At 38.9% G+C, this 14,877-nt stretch overlaps 1 protein-coding gene across 7 annotated transcripts in view; it reads left to right on the forward strand.

Annotated features, from left to right (window-relative positions):
* Vwa3b (von Willebrand factor A domain containing 3B) overlaps window positions 1-14,877 on the forward strand; it is a 197,238-nt gene that overhangs the window by 91,898 nt on the left and 90,463 nt on the right. For 6 of the 7 annotated variants that reach the window (XM_090336461.1, XM_090336458.1, XM_090336460.1 and 3 more), the window contains 3 exons: window positions 6,710-6,841; window positions 8,634-8,715; window positions 8,818-8,974. In XM_090336461.1, the coding sequence (XP_090192587.1) occupies window positions 6,710-6,841; window positions 8,634-8,715; window positions 8,818-8,974 (371 nt within the window). The remainder of the gene's footprint in view (window positions 1-6,709; window positions 6,842-8,633; window positions 8,716-8,817; window positions 8,975-14,877) is intronic. The other variant, XM_090336462.1, reaches the window with a different exon arrangement.

The raw sequence follows: 14,877 nt of genomic DNA on the forward strand, positions 1-14,877 counted from the left end.
CACTTGGCTTTTTCACGCTCAGCTATCCCTCAACCACTTTGAGCTGTGCATCCAGTCTGGATTCTACTCATTCATTGGAGAGAGTCTTGCAGATTTTTCTGCTTTGGCTGGCTCCAAATCCTGTTCCTCAGATCTCAGCCTCCCAAGTAGCTAGGGTTACTTGCATGAACCCCTTGTACCCTGCTGTTGTTTTGTGTGTCTCTGTGTGGGAGTTTTAGTGCTTGAAATCAAAGTTTTCACACTATTCCTGAGCTTTTTAGCTCAAGGCTAGAAGAGCCACAGCTCTTCTTCTTTTTAGTGGTTAATGAAGGGTCTTGTGAACTTTCTTTCCCTAGCTGGCTTTGAACCTCAGATCTCAACCTCCTGAGTAGCTAGGATTATAGGCAAGAGCCACTGGTACTTGGCAGTTGTTTATTTTTGCAGGATCCTGTGCATTCTACTGTCAAACTATCAGTTTTTCAAAAGATCTTTCAATTGCAATTTTTATTAATTGTACACTGCCATGATCCCATAAACCTACCCTTTTAGCTTATTTCCCCATGTTCATATCATATCCTACAACTAGCTACAAATATTGAAACTAGTATGTGAATATTGGTCCAAGCCCATATGTTTTATTCGGATTGTCCCAGTTTTTCTTATGCTCATTTGTGTATGTTTATGTATGTATGTCCAACTGTTTCCATTTGTAGTTTTGTCATGTGTGTAAGTTTGTGTCACTGTCACACTTAAGGTGCAGAAGAATTCCATCACCACAGATCCTTTCATGAAAGCCTCTTATAACCACTTCCATTTCTTTTTTTTTTTTTTTTTATTTTTCCAGTCCTGGGCTTGAGCTCAGGGCCTGAGCACTGTCCTTGGACTTTCTCAAGGCTAGAGCTCTACCACTTGAGCCTCAGCACCACTTCCAGCTTTTTTCTATGTATGTGGTACCAAGGAATCGAACCCGGGTCTTCATGCATGCTAGGCAAGCACTTCAACCACTAGGCCAAACTCCTGGCCCATACTTCCATTTCTTTTGCCTACTCGTTCTTAAGCTTTGGGAATCATTAAATTCTCTATATCTAACATGTTACCCTTTCAAAAAATGTTACATAAATGGATTATAGTACATAACAATGTTTGGGGATTGTTTTTTTTCTTTTTAGCACAGCTTCCTAGAAATTATACAAGTTTTCATCTTTATCAGTGCTTTATTCCTTTTTACTGGTGAGTTGCTGAAGGACAGCTGAAATATTTCCAGTTTGAGGCTATTACAGATAACACAGGGTGTGAACATACATGTGCAAGTTTATATACACATATGCTTTCACTTATTTAGGATATTTATCTAAAGTGCCAAATAACATAATTGAATGTTTCGATGTTTCAGAAAATTACCTTCCAGTTAATGACTTTACCTGCATGAGGTGCTGTAATATTGTTCTATTTCAGCCATTTTGATATTTGTGTGATATCTCATCATTGTTTTAGTTTGCATTTCCCTAACTCTTCATGATGTTGAACTTCTCATGTGCTTACTTGCCATCTGTAGATCATCTCCGGTGAAAGATCTGTGTTGAGTATTTTGCCCATCTTCTAAATAAATCCTTTGTTTTCTACTGTTAGGTTTCTAGAATTCTTTGTATATTCTGTTACCAGACCTTTGTCTTATATGGCATTTGCAAAATATTTCTCCCAGTCTACAGCTTGTCATTTTAGCATATTTTGCTAAGCAAAAGATTTTAATTTTTATGAGGTCTGTTTTGTCAATTTTTCTTTCCTGGGTTTATAGATTATATATTCTGACCCACTGATTAATATGTCTGCTTCTCTGACAATATCACATTGTCTTAATGAAGTCAGCATGGTGAGTTGTAATCTCAGATACAGCGATTTCCTCCACTCTAGTCTCTTTTCTTTCAAAAACATTTCAGTTTTTCCAAGGTCTGAAGTGTCTGTATACATTTGAGGATATATCGTATATGTTTAACTTTCTGAAATTTGGTTAGGAGTTGCATTATCCTTATAAATCAGTTTGCAAATTCACCTGATCATGAAAATAGTATGTCTTCCTTTAGGGCTTATTTGAATGCCTACTCAACTACTTTTTAGTTGTGGAAATTGATGTAACTTCTTTTTTTTGCCAGTCCTGGGAATTGAATTCAGGGCCTGAGCACTGTCCTTAGACTTTTCTCAAGGCTAGAGCTCTACCACTTGAGCCACAGCACCACTTACAGCTTTTTTCTATGTATATGTACCGAGGAATCGAACCGAGGTCTTTGTGCATGTTAGGCAAGCACACTTCCTCTAGGCCAAACTCCCAGCCCCCTGCTGAGAATTTTTATATGAAGTTAGGGGTTTTATACAAGTTAGTGGCTTTCAGTTTTCTTTCTTTCTTTTTAATAGGTTTGGCACCAAGTTTGATACTGTCCTCCTTGAATGCGTTGAGAACCATTTCTTCTCTTTTATTTCTAGAAAAACTGATGTAATTCTTTTTTTTTTGTTTGGTGGCAAATTTTATTTTATTTATTTTTTTAAATTGTGACTAATAGAAGGGTAAACTGATGTAATTCTTGATGCTTGGTAAAGTTGTCAAGGGGCCATTCGGACTTAGAGGTTTCATTTTAAAGAAAATTTTCCTTATAAATTCTACATCTACAAATTTTTGAAACAGAAGCTTTCAAGGTAGCACAGGCCTTAAACTCATGATCCTTCTACTTTAGTCTTTTGAGTGCTAGAATTACATTTACACACGAATTCTCTATAACTTCGTGTTTCTTTAGATTCCACGGTTTGAACTCAGGGTATACTTGATTGGGTGGCTTTTTGCTTGCTTAACTGGGACTCTACCACATGAGCCACACATCCAGCTTGGCTTTTTACTGGCTGTATTGGAGATAAAGTTCTATAAACTGTTTTGAGTGCCCAACAGTGATTCTCCATGTCTATAATCTATCCTCTTGAGTATTAGGATTGCAAGTATGAACCAATGGTAATTTTTTTGCCAGCCTCAGGGCTTGACCTTAGGGTCTAGACAGTATCCTTGGGCTTTCTCAAGGCTAGAGCTTTACCACTTAAACCACAGCACTAATTCTGGCTTTTTTATTTGTATGTGTGCCTGAGGAATTGAACCCAGGTCTTTGTGCATGCTAGGCAAGCACTCTACCACTAGTCCGAACTCTCAGCCCATAATAGTTTTAAGATAATCCTTATCTACTATTTCATCTTGTCTGACTTTTGGAAATTTGTGGATTTGGAGGAATTGATTGGCATGTTGCTTCTAATTTGTCAGATTTATGAGGCAACCTTCATTATACCTTTTCAGTCCCTGTGAGATCTGTATTATTGTCCCCTGCTTCAATTCTTGATATCAGTGTTTTGTGTCTAACTCCTTTCTTTTTCAAACTTACAAATGTTTTTAATAATCAATTTTATTTTCTATTTGTTCATTTGTTTCAAGAGAATTTGTAATTAACCATTAAAGCATTTTTATGGGATGATTCTTTAAATCCTTGTCAGGTAATTCTAATCTCTTATTCAAATTGATGTTGGCATAATTTTATTACTTTGTTTCTCCTTATTCAAGGAGTGATTTTCTAGGTTCTTGATGGGATGAATTTTTTTTTAGGACCTTGGATATTTTGTCTTTTGTGTTCAGGATTCTGAATCTTATTTGAATATTTAAGTTAGGAAGCAGTCACTCTGTTTAAAGTTAGCATATAGGAATGCCTTTATGGCCACTGTTATCCATTGAAGGTCCCCAATGTCTCTAGAAAGGAGGAAGAGTTTGAGGGCTTGGAGTGTGGCCTAGTGGTAGAATACTTGCCTAGCATGTATGAAGCCTTGGGTTTGAGTCCTTGGTACTACATACACAGAAAAAGCCAGAGGTGGTGTTGTGGCTCACGTGGTAGAGCTCTAGCCTTGAGAAAACCCAAGGATAGTGCCCAGGCCCTGAATTCAAGCCTTAGGACTGACATAAAAAAAAGGAAGGAGGAAGAGTTTGTTTTTTTATTTTTTAATTTTTTTGTTGTGATTAATAGAAGGGTTACATTATATTCACTAGATAGAAGGTGCATAACTTCACAAACATTGATACCTTTTCTTATGACATGGTCCCCATTTCCCTCCCACCCTCCCCCTGCTTATCTTGATTTCCCCCCTTCCCTATCCTCTTTCAAATAACCAATTAAGCACATATGTCAGATAACAAGATGAAATATTGTAACAATATGAGATAACCAAGGGATGGCAAAAGAGATGAGAGATAACATAGTACATTAAGGACAACAGTCACTCATTATATGGCTTTTGTTTCCTTATCCTGGAGGTCCTTACATTTAGTGTCATACAATTTGTCCTAATGTCTCTAGATTTTGTTCTATTGTAGATCTCTGCTAGGAGAGCCCAAGGTTTCTACTGATTATGACAAATGGGGGAAACCATTGAGCCTATGTTCCCTTGAGTCTGGCTTACTTCACTTAATATGAGTTTTTCTAAGTCTTTCCATTTCCTTACAAATGGAGTGATGTCATTCTTTCTGACAGCAGCATAGAATTCCATTGTGTATAAATACCACATCTTGTTGATCCACTCATCAACTGAGGGACATTTGGGTTGGTTCCATATCTTTGCTATGGTAAATAGTGCTGCAATGAACATCATTGTGCTAGTGGATTTAGTATGTCTTTGTTTCTGGACGGTTGGGTAAATGCCAAGTAGTAGAATTGCTGGGTCATAGGGGAGCTTATGTTTAGTCTTTTGAGGAACTGCCATACTGCTTTCCATAGTGGTTGAACGAGTTTGCACTCCCACCAACAGTGTAGTAGTGATCCCTCCTGGCCACATCTCCTCCAGCATCTGTTGTTATTAGTTTTATCTCCAAAGTAACAACCATCCCATTAAAAGATGGGCCAAAGACTTAAAGAGAGTCTTCTCTGAAGAAGAAATAAAAATGGCCTATAGACACATGAAGAAATGTTTGACATCTCTGGTCATAAAAGAAATGCAAATCAAAACAACTCTAAGATTTCACCTCACTCCAGTTAGGATGGCCAGGATCAGGAAAACTAATAACAGGAGGAAGAGTTTTAACGTCATGGGACCTTAGGATCCTGGAACAGCCCATGTGCTGTAACTCAGTCACACTTTTTTAATATATCTGCTTGGTTCTGAGGTCTTTGTACAAGCGGGGAGTGTCTTAGGCCCATAGAGACAAGCAGATTTCCTATACCAAGCCACTTTGTGGCTGTATCCCTTTTACCAGTACTCCTTGCCTACCACAGTGAGCCTGCATTTTATTAGAGCTGCTGCTATTTGATACTTCTCAGAACATTTTAGAGGCCTTTTGCCATTTTCATCACTTCACTCAGGTTTGGGATACTTGGTGTTGACAGACAAGCATATGTTGCATTTCTTTTCATTTCCTTGTTTCATGCAGAACAGTGTTGCATTTGAGGACTTTGAGAAGTTCTGTATATCTTATTGCTTCTGCCTCATAATTTTGATCAAGGTGGCTGTCAGTACAGTCCGTAGCAGAAGTTCTTCTGCCTCATGTGAATCATTGATTATTTTCTTTTATAAACATAACTCCCAAGAAAATTTACCTTTCTTATTAACAGAGACAGTCAATTCTTTGTAACTCTCTTGTTGCCTGGAAACACAGCATACTCCTCTCTCCATGTGTAGAGAGTGCACTGGTATTACTAACCTGGGCAACCATTTGAAGATTCGTAGCTAAACATTACTCCAGTTATCTGCCTTCTTGCATGAGAAGGTAAATCCCCTCTTAATGAAAACATGGGCACATTTCATTCACAAATGCTTACATGAGGCCTGGGTCTTTGTGCCTCTAAACTATGAAAAACACATTTATAATCTACATATCTATTATTAAATATGAAAAGTTGTTAAGATGCCTTGTCCACAGTCTCTTTACCTTTTAAAGTACACAGACGGTCAATATTTGATCATTTTCTGCTTGCTAGTTAAAAGGAACATCAGAGAGTTCAAAATAATGTCTATAATGGCCCAGACAGCAACGGTGGTGGCCAAAATTTCTATAAAGAGAAAGAAATCAATAAATAGAAAAATAGTAATAAAAATGAAATCAGGATTTCTAAAGCATCTTTGCTGGAGAGGTTAACACTGACTTCTGCCACCTTTGGAGATGATGAACCATCCCTCTCACGATTGCATTGTATTCACCTGAAGGCAGCATTTTCTAGATGGCTCCAGTGTAATCCCATGATTTCCCTCAGAAGTAGAAACTGTCTCCATTTGGTGCCAGAAGAGAAAACCAGGAAGATAAAAGCTATGAGAAGAGTTCCATGAATGATTGCTGCTTTGAAGATGGCTGGGCCACATGGGAAGTGACATGTTGTGCCTTCAGGAGATGAAAAACTCCCTCCCCCTCCACCCCTCACCACCCAAACTGACTCAGAACCAGTAGAAAATAGGGACCTCATTTCCACAACTGTAAGGAACTATTTAAAACCATCTTAGTGGCCCTGGAAATGGATTTTTTTTCCAAGAGGGCCATAACTTCCATTCAGAAAAAGAGAGCAAGCCATTACTGAAGTGTTAAATTATGACTAGACCATATCTGACCTGAGTGTTAGGAAATGAAAGTTGCATTCTTCTTTTAAGGAGCCAATAAAATAATAGTTTATAATTAAGTATCTCCTCCCATCTCAGATTCCCTTATCTGGTTTCCTTTTGGTACCAACAGAATCAACCAAAACTAGCCTGCTTAGAAGCCAGATGTCCACTCCCAAGAGCTCAGCTTGCAGTGAAATGAAGGACATTAAGGACGGCCTGTCCAAAGGCTGGAGCAACTGGAACGATGCATTAAGTAACAAAGGCAAGCCTAAGAGAGTGTCTCTCTGGAAAGCCCAGCCACCCTCATACTCATTGCGTCTACTTCTGAAAGAGCTGGCTAGAAATAGCTTTTCAAAAAAAATGCTTAAAATACTCCTAGATTGCTTCTTATACAACGGCACCTTTGTAAATCAGGCCTGCCACTTTGGTGAACTCAGTTTTCTTATGGCTAGACTTGGACATGGGAGTTTATCGATCACGGAGCTGTAACTTCAGTGCTAGTAGTAATGCTTTGCTGCCAGTCTGGGCTTTTCATTTTGGAACTCTGCTACCTCATAGTGGTTTAGTTTCATCCCTTTATTCACAGGGGGAGCCATCTGAACTCCTTTTCTAGTTGTGGGGCTAAATGGGAGGAAAATGTGACTGGTACAACTCAATTTACTATTGGCCATTTTTAAAAATTAGTTTTTTTTTTTATTTTGTGCTGGCCCGGGGCTTAACCTTGGGTCCTGGATGCTGCCAATTAGCTATTTACTTACATCTGTATTCTGCCGCTGGAGTCATAGCTCCATTTCTGGTATTAGAGATAAGATATAAGATAAGAGATATAATATAAGATATAAGAGATACCTTGGACTTTCCTTTCTGGCCTGGCTTTGAACAAGCCTGTCAGAGTTACTGAGTAGCTAGGATAATAGGTGTGAGCTACAAGCAACTACCTAAAATTATTATTTTATGTGTGTGTGCCATTCAGAGCCTAGATACTGTCCCTGAGCTTCTTTTGCTCAAGACTGATGTTCTACCACTTGAATCATAGCTCCACTTTTTACTTTTTGGTCACTAATTGGAGATATGAGTCTCACAGATTTTCCTGCCCAGGTTGGCTTTGGACTACAGTTCTCAGATCCTAGCCTCCTGAGTAGCCAGGATTATAGGTGTCTAGGTGTAAGCCACCTGAGTCTGGCTTTACAATTATTCTTAAAATGATAAATTTTTAAACTTCAGATCTTGTGGGATTTTTTGTGTATTTCAAATAGGTAACAAATAATAGATTACAATCCCTGTCAGTAACAGGAAGCACTCAAGTAACAAATGTGTACCCGCTGTTTCTCCTCATAGCTTGCTCAACCATGTTTCCTTCAGAGCTGCTCATTTCCTGAGTTTCAAGTAGTTTGTATTTCCTGTTTCAGTATTTCTTTGGTTTCATGAAGCTTGTGTTTCATGTAGTCTTTAAGGGACTTATCTTACGATGAAAACTATATGATTTCTTAGGCATTTGACCCAAACCCCTTCTTCTAGGTGCTGCTCAGTCAATGACATAACATTCCTTTCCATTAATAAATTCAAGTGTATGTAAACATATACATTAAATCTCCAAACTATTAGTGTGAAGTAGAATCCTTGTTTTTTTCCACACAGAGCTGAACAAACGCAGAACAGATTGATCACATCTAAAGGATTGGTCAAAGCTGTCTACTCTGCAGTTGGGAGGGAATCTAATGAGGTCATCGGTGAACAATCATTGATTAATGGTGTTCTTGAAAACTTAGAGAATGTGTTTTCTGGAGAAGAGAGAATGAGTATGTCTGAGTCTTCCATGGGGGAAAAAATCTCAGCAACTGCAATGCATATTCTTTTGTTCCTTGGTCTTTAGTGTAAATCACAAATGAATCTTGCCTGAGAACTCACCCTGGCAGATCAAAACACAGTCTCTGATTTGGAGTTCATTTCTTAGCCCTCAGTCATGTTGGAACTGATGAGGTCTGGCCCTTTTAAATTTTGATATAAACTCCATATATGAGTGAAATGTGAAACTTCCATTTCCCCTTTCACAGGAATAAATTTACTGACAGTGAGGGAGTATCTGGATGACAAATTATTAGGAAAATCAATGGAAGAAGAGACCCAAGTTTGCAGGTGAGTGCTTTAATTTCACAAGGACAAGTTTGGTTATATTGTTGCTTGTTGTCCATCATGTTGTTTGTAAGTTTTTAAGCTCCACAATTTTGTGTTTCTAAGTTCCTTGGGGATGTCCACAGCAACATGGCTCCAGACACACAGCCTGGTGGCCAAGAAACTCACCATCATGGATGCTTTGGCTGCGACTGCAGTGCCCCACAGTCCTACCTATGTCCCTGTACTGGACAAGCATGTTGTTTCCAGGGTCTTTGATGAGGTATGTCTGCTTCTTGGTCTCTCACCCTGCTTTGTCAATTTAGAAATTAATAAATTTCAAACAGTACTTTTCCTTTTAAGTGGAGATGAAACTGGCCTTCGTTGGGTTGGCCTTTGTAGCTCCTTGAGGATGAGTGGACACATGGAACTGAAGAATTGTTTGAAAACACTCAGAGTCATGTGAGAGTCTCCTTTAGCAGCTGAAGCCGAAGAAAAATGTCATTTTAATCCTATATTAAGTGACTTCTTTTCCATCATAGCGACTCCCAAATAAATAAGTTGGAGAGAGAAACAGAAAGGTAGTGGGTGGAGGAGGTGAAGAGAGAATGATTGTCTTGTCCCCATTGGAGAACAAGAGTTTCAGTAGGAAGCTGAGATCAAGTTAAAAGTGGATGAAACAGCCGAGTGTGGTGGCTCACACTTGTAATCCTAGCTACTCAGGATGCTGAGATCTGAGGATTTCGGTTCAAACCCAGCCTGTGCACTAAAGTCTGTGACCAATTAACCACCAGAAAACAGGGAGTGGTTCAAGAGATAGGGCAGTAGCCTTGAGCTGAAGAGATCAGGGACAATGGCCAGGTCCAGATTTCAAGTCCTATGACCTACCAAAAAAAAATGGCTTGGTCCCAAGACATGAGAAAGGGTATCAATGTATGTGAAGTAATGCACCCTCTATCTGGTGAATATAATGTAACCCTTCTATTAATTACGATAAAAATATATGGGAAGAAATGGATGAAACACATTTGGCCCTTGGTATCTACAATTCTCAATTCATGGAATTAGCCTCTACTAAAAAAATACAGAGAAACTTTTTTCTTGCCATTCCTATCTAACCTATACAGTATTAGCATAGTCCATACATTGCACTATGGGTGATTCATATAGGTTATCTGCTAGCCACCATGTCATTTATATAAGAATCTTGAGCATCTGTGGATTTTAGCTCTTGGAGAGAAATCCTAGAACTGATCCATCCTGCCCCCTCCCCATACTGGGGAACAGGTAACCACTGAATTTGGGAACTAGGGGTGTAGCAAGAACAATCCTAGTGGAGAAGCCAGATTTCAGTGAAATGGCCCACACAAAAGAAATGTGACAATAGAAATGGAACTCCATTGCTTTCTGGCAATGTAACAGCCATGATTATCTAGATAGCAACATATCAGGCTTTCTAGTTGCTAAATAGATTCAGTCTCCTTAAAAGACCTCTCTTCTATTTTGAGATATTTCCAGAGGAGATGATAAGATGTTTGAGATTTGCTTCAACATAATCTGGATGGTGGGAGTAGTTGGGGGAGTAAGGGAGTAGATGACACTGATTTGCTGTGAGTTGATAATTGCTCAAGTTAGATAAGACTTTTGAAGGATATATGACTTATTGTACTATTTTTCTGCTTTATTATGTATTTGAAAAATTTCCATAATAAAAAAATCAGTCAGGGGAATCTTTGTTGAAAGGCAAAAAAGACTAAGTGGTCTTTAAAAAATAGCTTAGATTAACATCATTGAATAAAGTAAATGGGATGGTAAATTTTTTCTATTAGTCACATTTGTGAAAACAGACCCATAGAAGTCCACACACGTCCCGTAGACATCACTGCTCCTACTCTGCAGGCTGTGGGAGGCACTGTTTATCCTAGCTTTTGCCTACTTTACCTCAAAGTTCCAAAAGCAGCATAAAGAAACTGAACATGGATTTATTTTTCCTTGGAAATTCTGTGACAGTTTCTTCATGTGCTGTGCATTTCTTGTATTGATATTCTTGAGTTGTATACAGAATAAAAATACTTAGTGGAAATAAAATTATCTTTGATTTATCATGTCTTCTAACCCACCAAGCAACCTGTGATATAAAGTGAAGACAAAGACAAATATGGTAGAGAACTTTAACATCAAAAGAAGATCTAGGCATTTGTAGCTTATGACCTAAATCCTACTACTCAGTGAGTAGTAGGTGGTGGTAGAGCTCCTGAGTTCAAACCTCAGTACCACCAGAAAATAGAAAGAAAGTCATATAGAAAGTATCTATAGAGGCTAGGGTTTTGCCTTGTGGTAGAGAGCTTGCCTAGCATGCACAAAGAACCAGGTTTGATTCCTTGGTGCCACATATGTAGAAAAAAAATGTTGGAAGTGGTGCTGTGGCTCAAATGGTAGAGCTCTAGCCTTGAGAAAGCCCAATGACAGTGCCCTGAGTTCATTCCCCAGGACTGGCAAAAAATAAAATTAAAAAAGTATCTATAGACTGAATACATAAAATATTATTTTGCACAAAAAGCATAAAGTGAAGGCAGGTGTCAGAAAGGTTGCTGTAACATAAACAATGAACAAAAAAATCCATAAGACTTAAATATTGTGTTAAGTATTGTGGTTCAGGATACACAGTATTCAGTATACATATAGACACATTCACACTGGATAGGAATAAGAAAATGATAAATACTTTAATAGGGAGATCTAGAAAGAAAAGGTGGAAAAGAGAAAAATACAAAAGTATTTAACTTTAGTAGTAATCAAAGATGTGACTTAGAAACAGGCAATTGGAAATTCACCTTTCCCCTATAAAATGGCAAGATAAGCAGCATTGAAAAGATGGAATAAAGTGAAAAGTTTTATATGTTGCTAGTTTGAATTGGGGTGGTGTTGGAGTAATATGTTAAGAGGTCTTAAGAGCTTGTAACAGTCATCCCCATAAGTCCATTTATCACTAAGAATCTGTGTAATACTGACAAATAAAAGCATAGAATAATTATTACTGCTTTATGTATCATAGGGAAAAACTTGAAGTCAGCCTAAATATCTAGTATGTGCATTCTTAGAATGGAATGTCACACATTCATTAAATGAAGAATAAGGCAATGAAATGGAGAACAGGTCTCAATAAATCAAGGAATCATAATATAACCCCCCATATATGGTATGTTAGTACTTTTTTTTGCCACTCCTAGGGACTAAACTCAGGACCTGAGCACCATCCTTGGGCTTTCTCAGGGCTAGAGCTATGCCACTTGAGCCACAGCACCACTTCTGGTTTTTTCTGTGTAGGTAGTATCGAGGAAATGAACCCAGGTCTTCGTGCATGCTAGGCAAGCACTCTACCACTCAGCCAAACTCACAGTCCAGCAATTTTATTATATGTGTGAGATGGACAGACATGTGTAGTACTTTCTCCCTCTGGTCTTCTATTCCTTGTTTTGTTGTTTTTTGTTTGTTTGATTAATTCAGACCTTTGTACTTGCTCGCCTGCTGCTCTACCACTGAAGCCATGCCTCCAGCCCTGCTTTTTTCTGGTTATTTTTGGAGATGGAGCCTTGTGAAATTTTCTGGTCTAGAGCCATAGTTCTCCAGTTCTCAGCCTTCTGTGTAGCTAGGATTGCAGATATGAGCCACTGGTGCCTGGCTTCTTTATTCTTTTACTAAAATTGATATTTAACCCATATAGGAGTCTTTTGAAGGAAGTATGGTGCCTCTCACAATCATTATTAGCAATGGAGGAAACACTTGAAATAATTTGATGACGGTCCTTCCAACATTTTTCTATACATATATCTGTGTATATGTTTATATAACATAGATGTGTGTGTGTGTGTGTGTATATATATATATATATATAAAGAGAGAGAAAGAGAGAATGCAATACCATATGGAATTCCCATTTCATCCTTTAAAAAACATATATTAAAAGTCTTCTCACATGTAGATCTTTCTCACTCTCTTTATCAGCAAGGTTCTTCTGTTATTAATAAACATTTAGCAAAGACCTTCCTTTTCCCTATTGCAAACAATCTTGGAACTAGTTTCCTCATACACAGATTTGGAGTGGGGGGACATGCATAAGTCTGTCTTTGGAATGGATTCCCTCAAGTGGAATTTGATGGATCCAAAGGGTATGTATATTTAAGATTTCAAATGTAGGGCTGGGAGTTCGGTCTAGTGATAGAGTGCTTGCCACAAAGACTTGGGTTCAGTTCCTTGGTACCACCTACACAGAAAAAAACAGAAGTAGTGCTGTGGTTCAAGTGGTGGATCCCTACCCTTGAGGAAACCCAAGGACAGTGCACAGGTCCTGAGTTCAAGCCTCAAGACTGGCAAAAAAAAAAGACTTCAAAGGTAAACCCAGATTGTTCTTCAAACCTATTTTACATTTCTGCTAGTTCATTGTCCCATCCGGCGGGACGTCAACTAGGGCCAAGAACCTAGAGGGAGGAATGAAAGGGACAGGAGACACGAAGAAGGCAGCAACACAAGCATTCTGATCAAGCTGCGAATTTTATTTTTCACATAGGGGTTTATATGCCTCTTCAGGAGAGGCAAGAGGGGGTTGGGGTACTGCTCAGGGTAGGTCAGGTGGTAGGATGTTTACATATCAATACAAGCAGGCATGAGTTGCTTAGTGACCTTAGGGCAAGGAACTATGCAGGTACATTCTTACGCTAAGAATTCAGGGAGGGGGAGAATGTCTCCTACAGTTCATATCTGCAGTCAGCATATAATAATTATCTCTTCCTAAGTAGGGTTGTATATAAAACACCTGCTTACAATTGTTAGTTCTCTGAGGATAGAAACACTTTGAAAGCTCTAAAAGTAGTATGTATACATAAAAGCCTTGTTCAACTTGACCCTTCCTCACTGGCTCATGCTGAAGAAATAAACCCAGTAATTCTAACATACGGAAATCTGCTCTTCACAATGTATGTACTTTGAGAATAATATACTTGTTTTCATGATTTTATAGGATTAAAAGAAGTAATGCATATAATGATAGAATTAGTAAGCACAGCTGGTGCTGGTGGCAAGGCTGAGATCTGAGGATCATGGTTCAAAGCCATCCAGGACACAAAGCCCATGAGACTCTTATCTCCAATTAACCACCAGAAAAACAGAAGTGATGCTGTGGCTCAAGGGGTAGGATGGTAGCCTTGAGTTGAAGAGCTCAAAGACAGTGCCCAGACTCAGAGTTCAAGCCCCACAACCACCCAAAAAAAATTAGCAAGCACTCAATAAATATTGGCTTTCATTGTACAAATAGTCAACAATTTGGCTGTAACAAATTGCCAGCTACAATGCAGATTGAGAAAGGAGGATTGTGTTTGGAGGCCAGCTATGTGCAACGTGTAGTTGCACACCTGTAATTATGGCTAGGAAGGGGGCAGAGATAGGATCACACCCCAAGGCCAGCCTTGAACAAAACACATAAAACCCTCACTGTAAAATATACTAAAGAGCAAAACTGGATAGAGGCATACCTCAAGTGGAAGAGTGCTTGCCTACCGGGCACGAGGTCCTGAGTTCAACCCCAGTGCCATCAGTATGGATGGATAGGTAGGTAGGTAGGTAGATAGATAGATAGATAGATAGATAGATAGATAGATAGATAGAGCCATATGCCTACTATATGTCTCTGCTATGTTCTAGGATAGATGTCAAACTATATAGCTAATGTTCTCCTTCAGACACAACTTACGGTTTTGTGGAGGAAATGAACAAAGCAAACTAAAACAAGTGAGAAGTGCCAATGAAGAGTCAGAAGAGGCCCTAGTCAACTGCCAGAGCAGCCTTGTCTTAACAAGTGGTGTCTTGATTGGTTCAGGAGTTAAGAATGATCCAAAGTACAGGGCTGGGGAAGACAGTCTCATGCAGTAGGGTAATTGATGGGTAACTGACTGCAGGGAAGTGCTGGAGCCAGCCGGCAGAAAACCAGGGTTCGCAAATTGGGATTCCTGAAATAGGGGGCAGGGACTAGGAAAAAACAGAAGAGAGACAAACAGATGGGGTCCGGGAGGTCTGCAGCCTAGGTAAAGACTACAGCCCAGTTTATTTCAAGTTCTGACCTTAAATACACTTCTTTAAACTCGGGAACTGCCAGGGGTTACATTCGTACAAACAGTATCAAGTCCCAAGTAG

The sequence above is a fragment of the Megascapheus bottae genome, chromosome 7, assembly GCF_031878675.1.
Source record: "Megascapheus bottae isolate mThoBot1 chromosome 7, mThoBot2.hap1, whole genome shotgun sequence".
Taxonomy (NCBI): domain Eukaryota; kingdom Metazoa; phylum Chordata; class Mammalia; order Rodentia; family Geomyidae; genus Megascapheus; species Megascapheus bottae.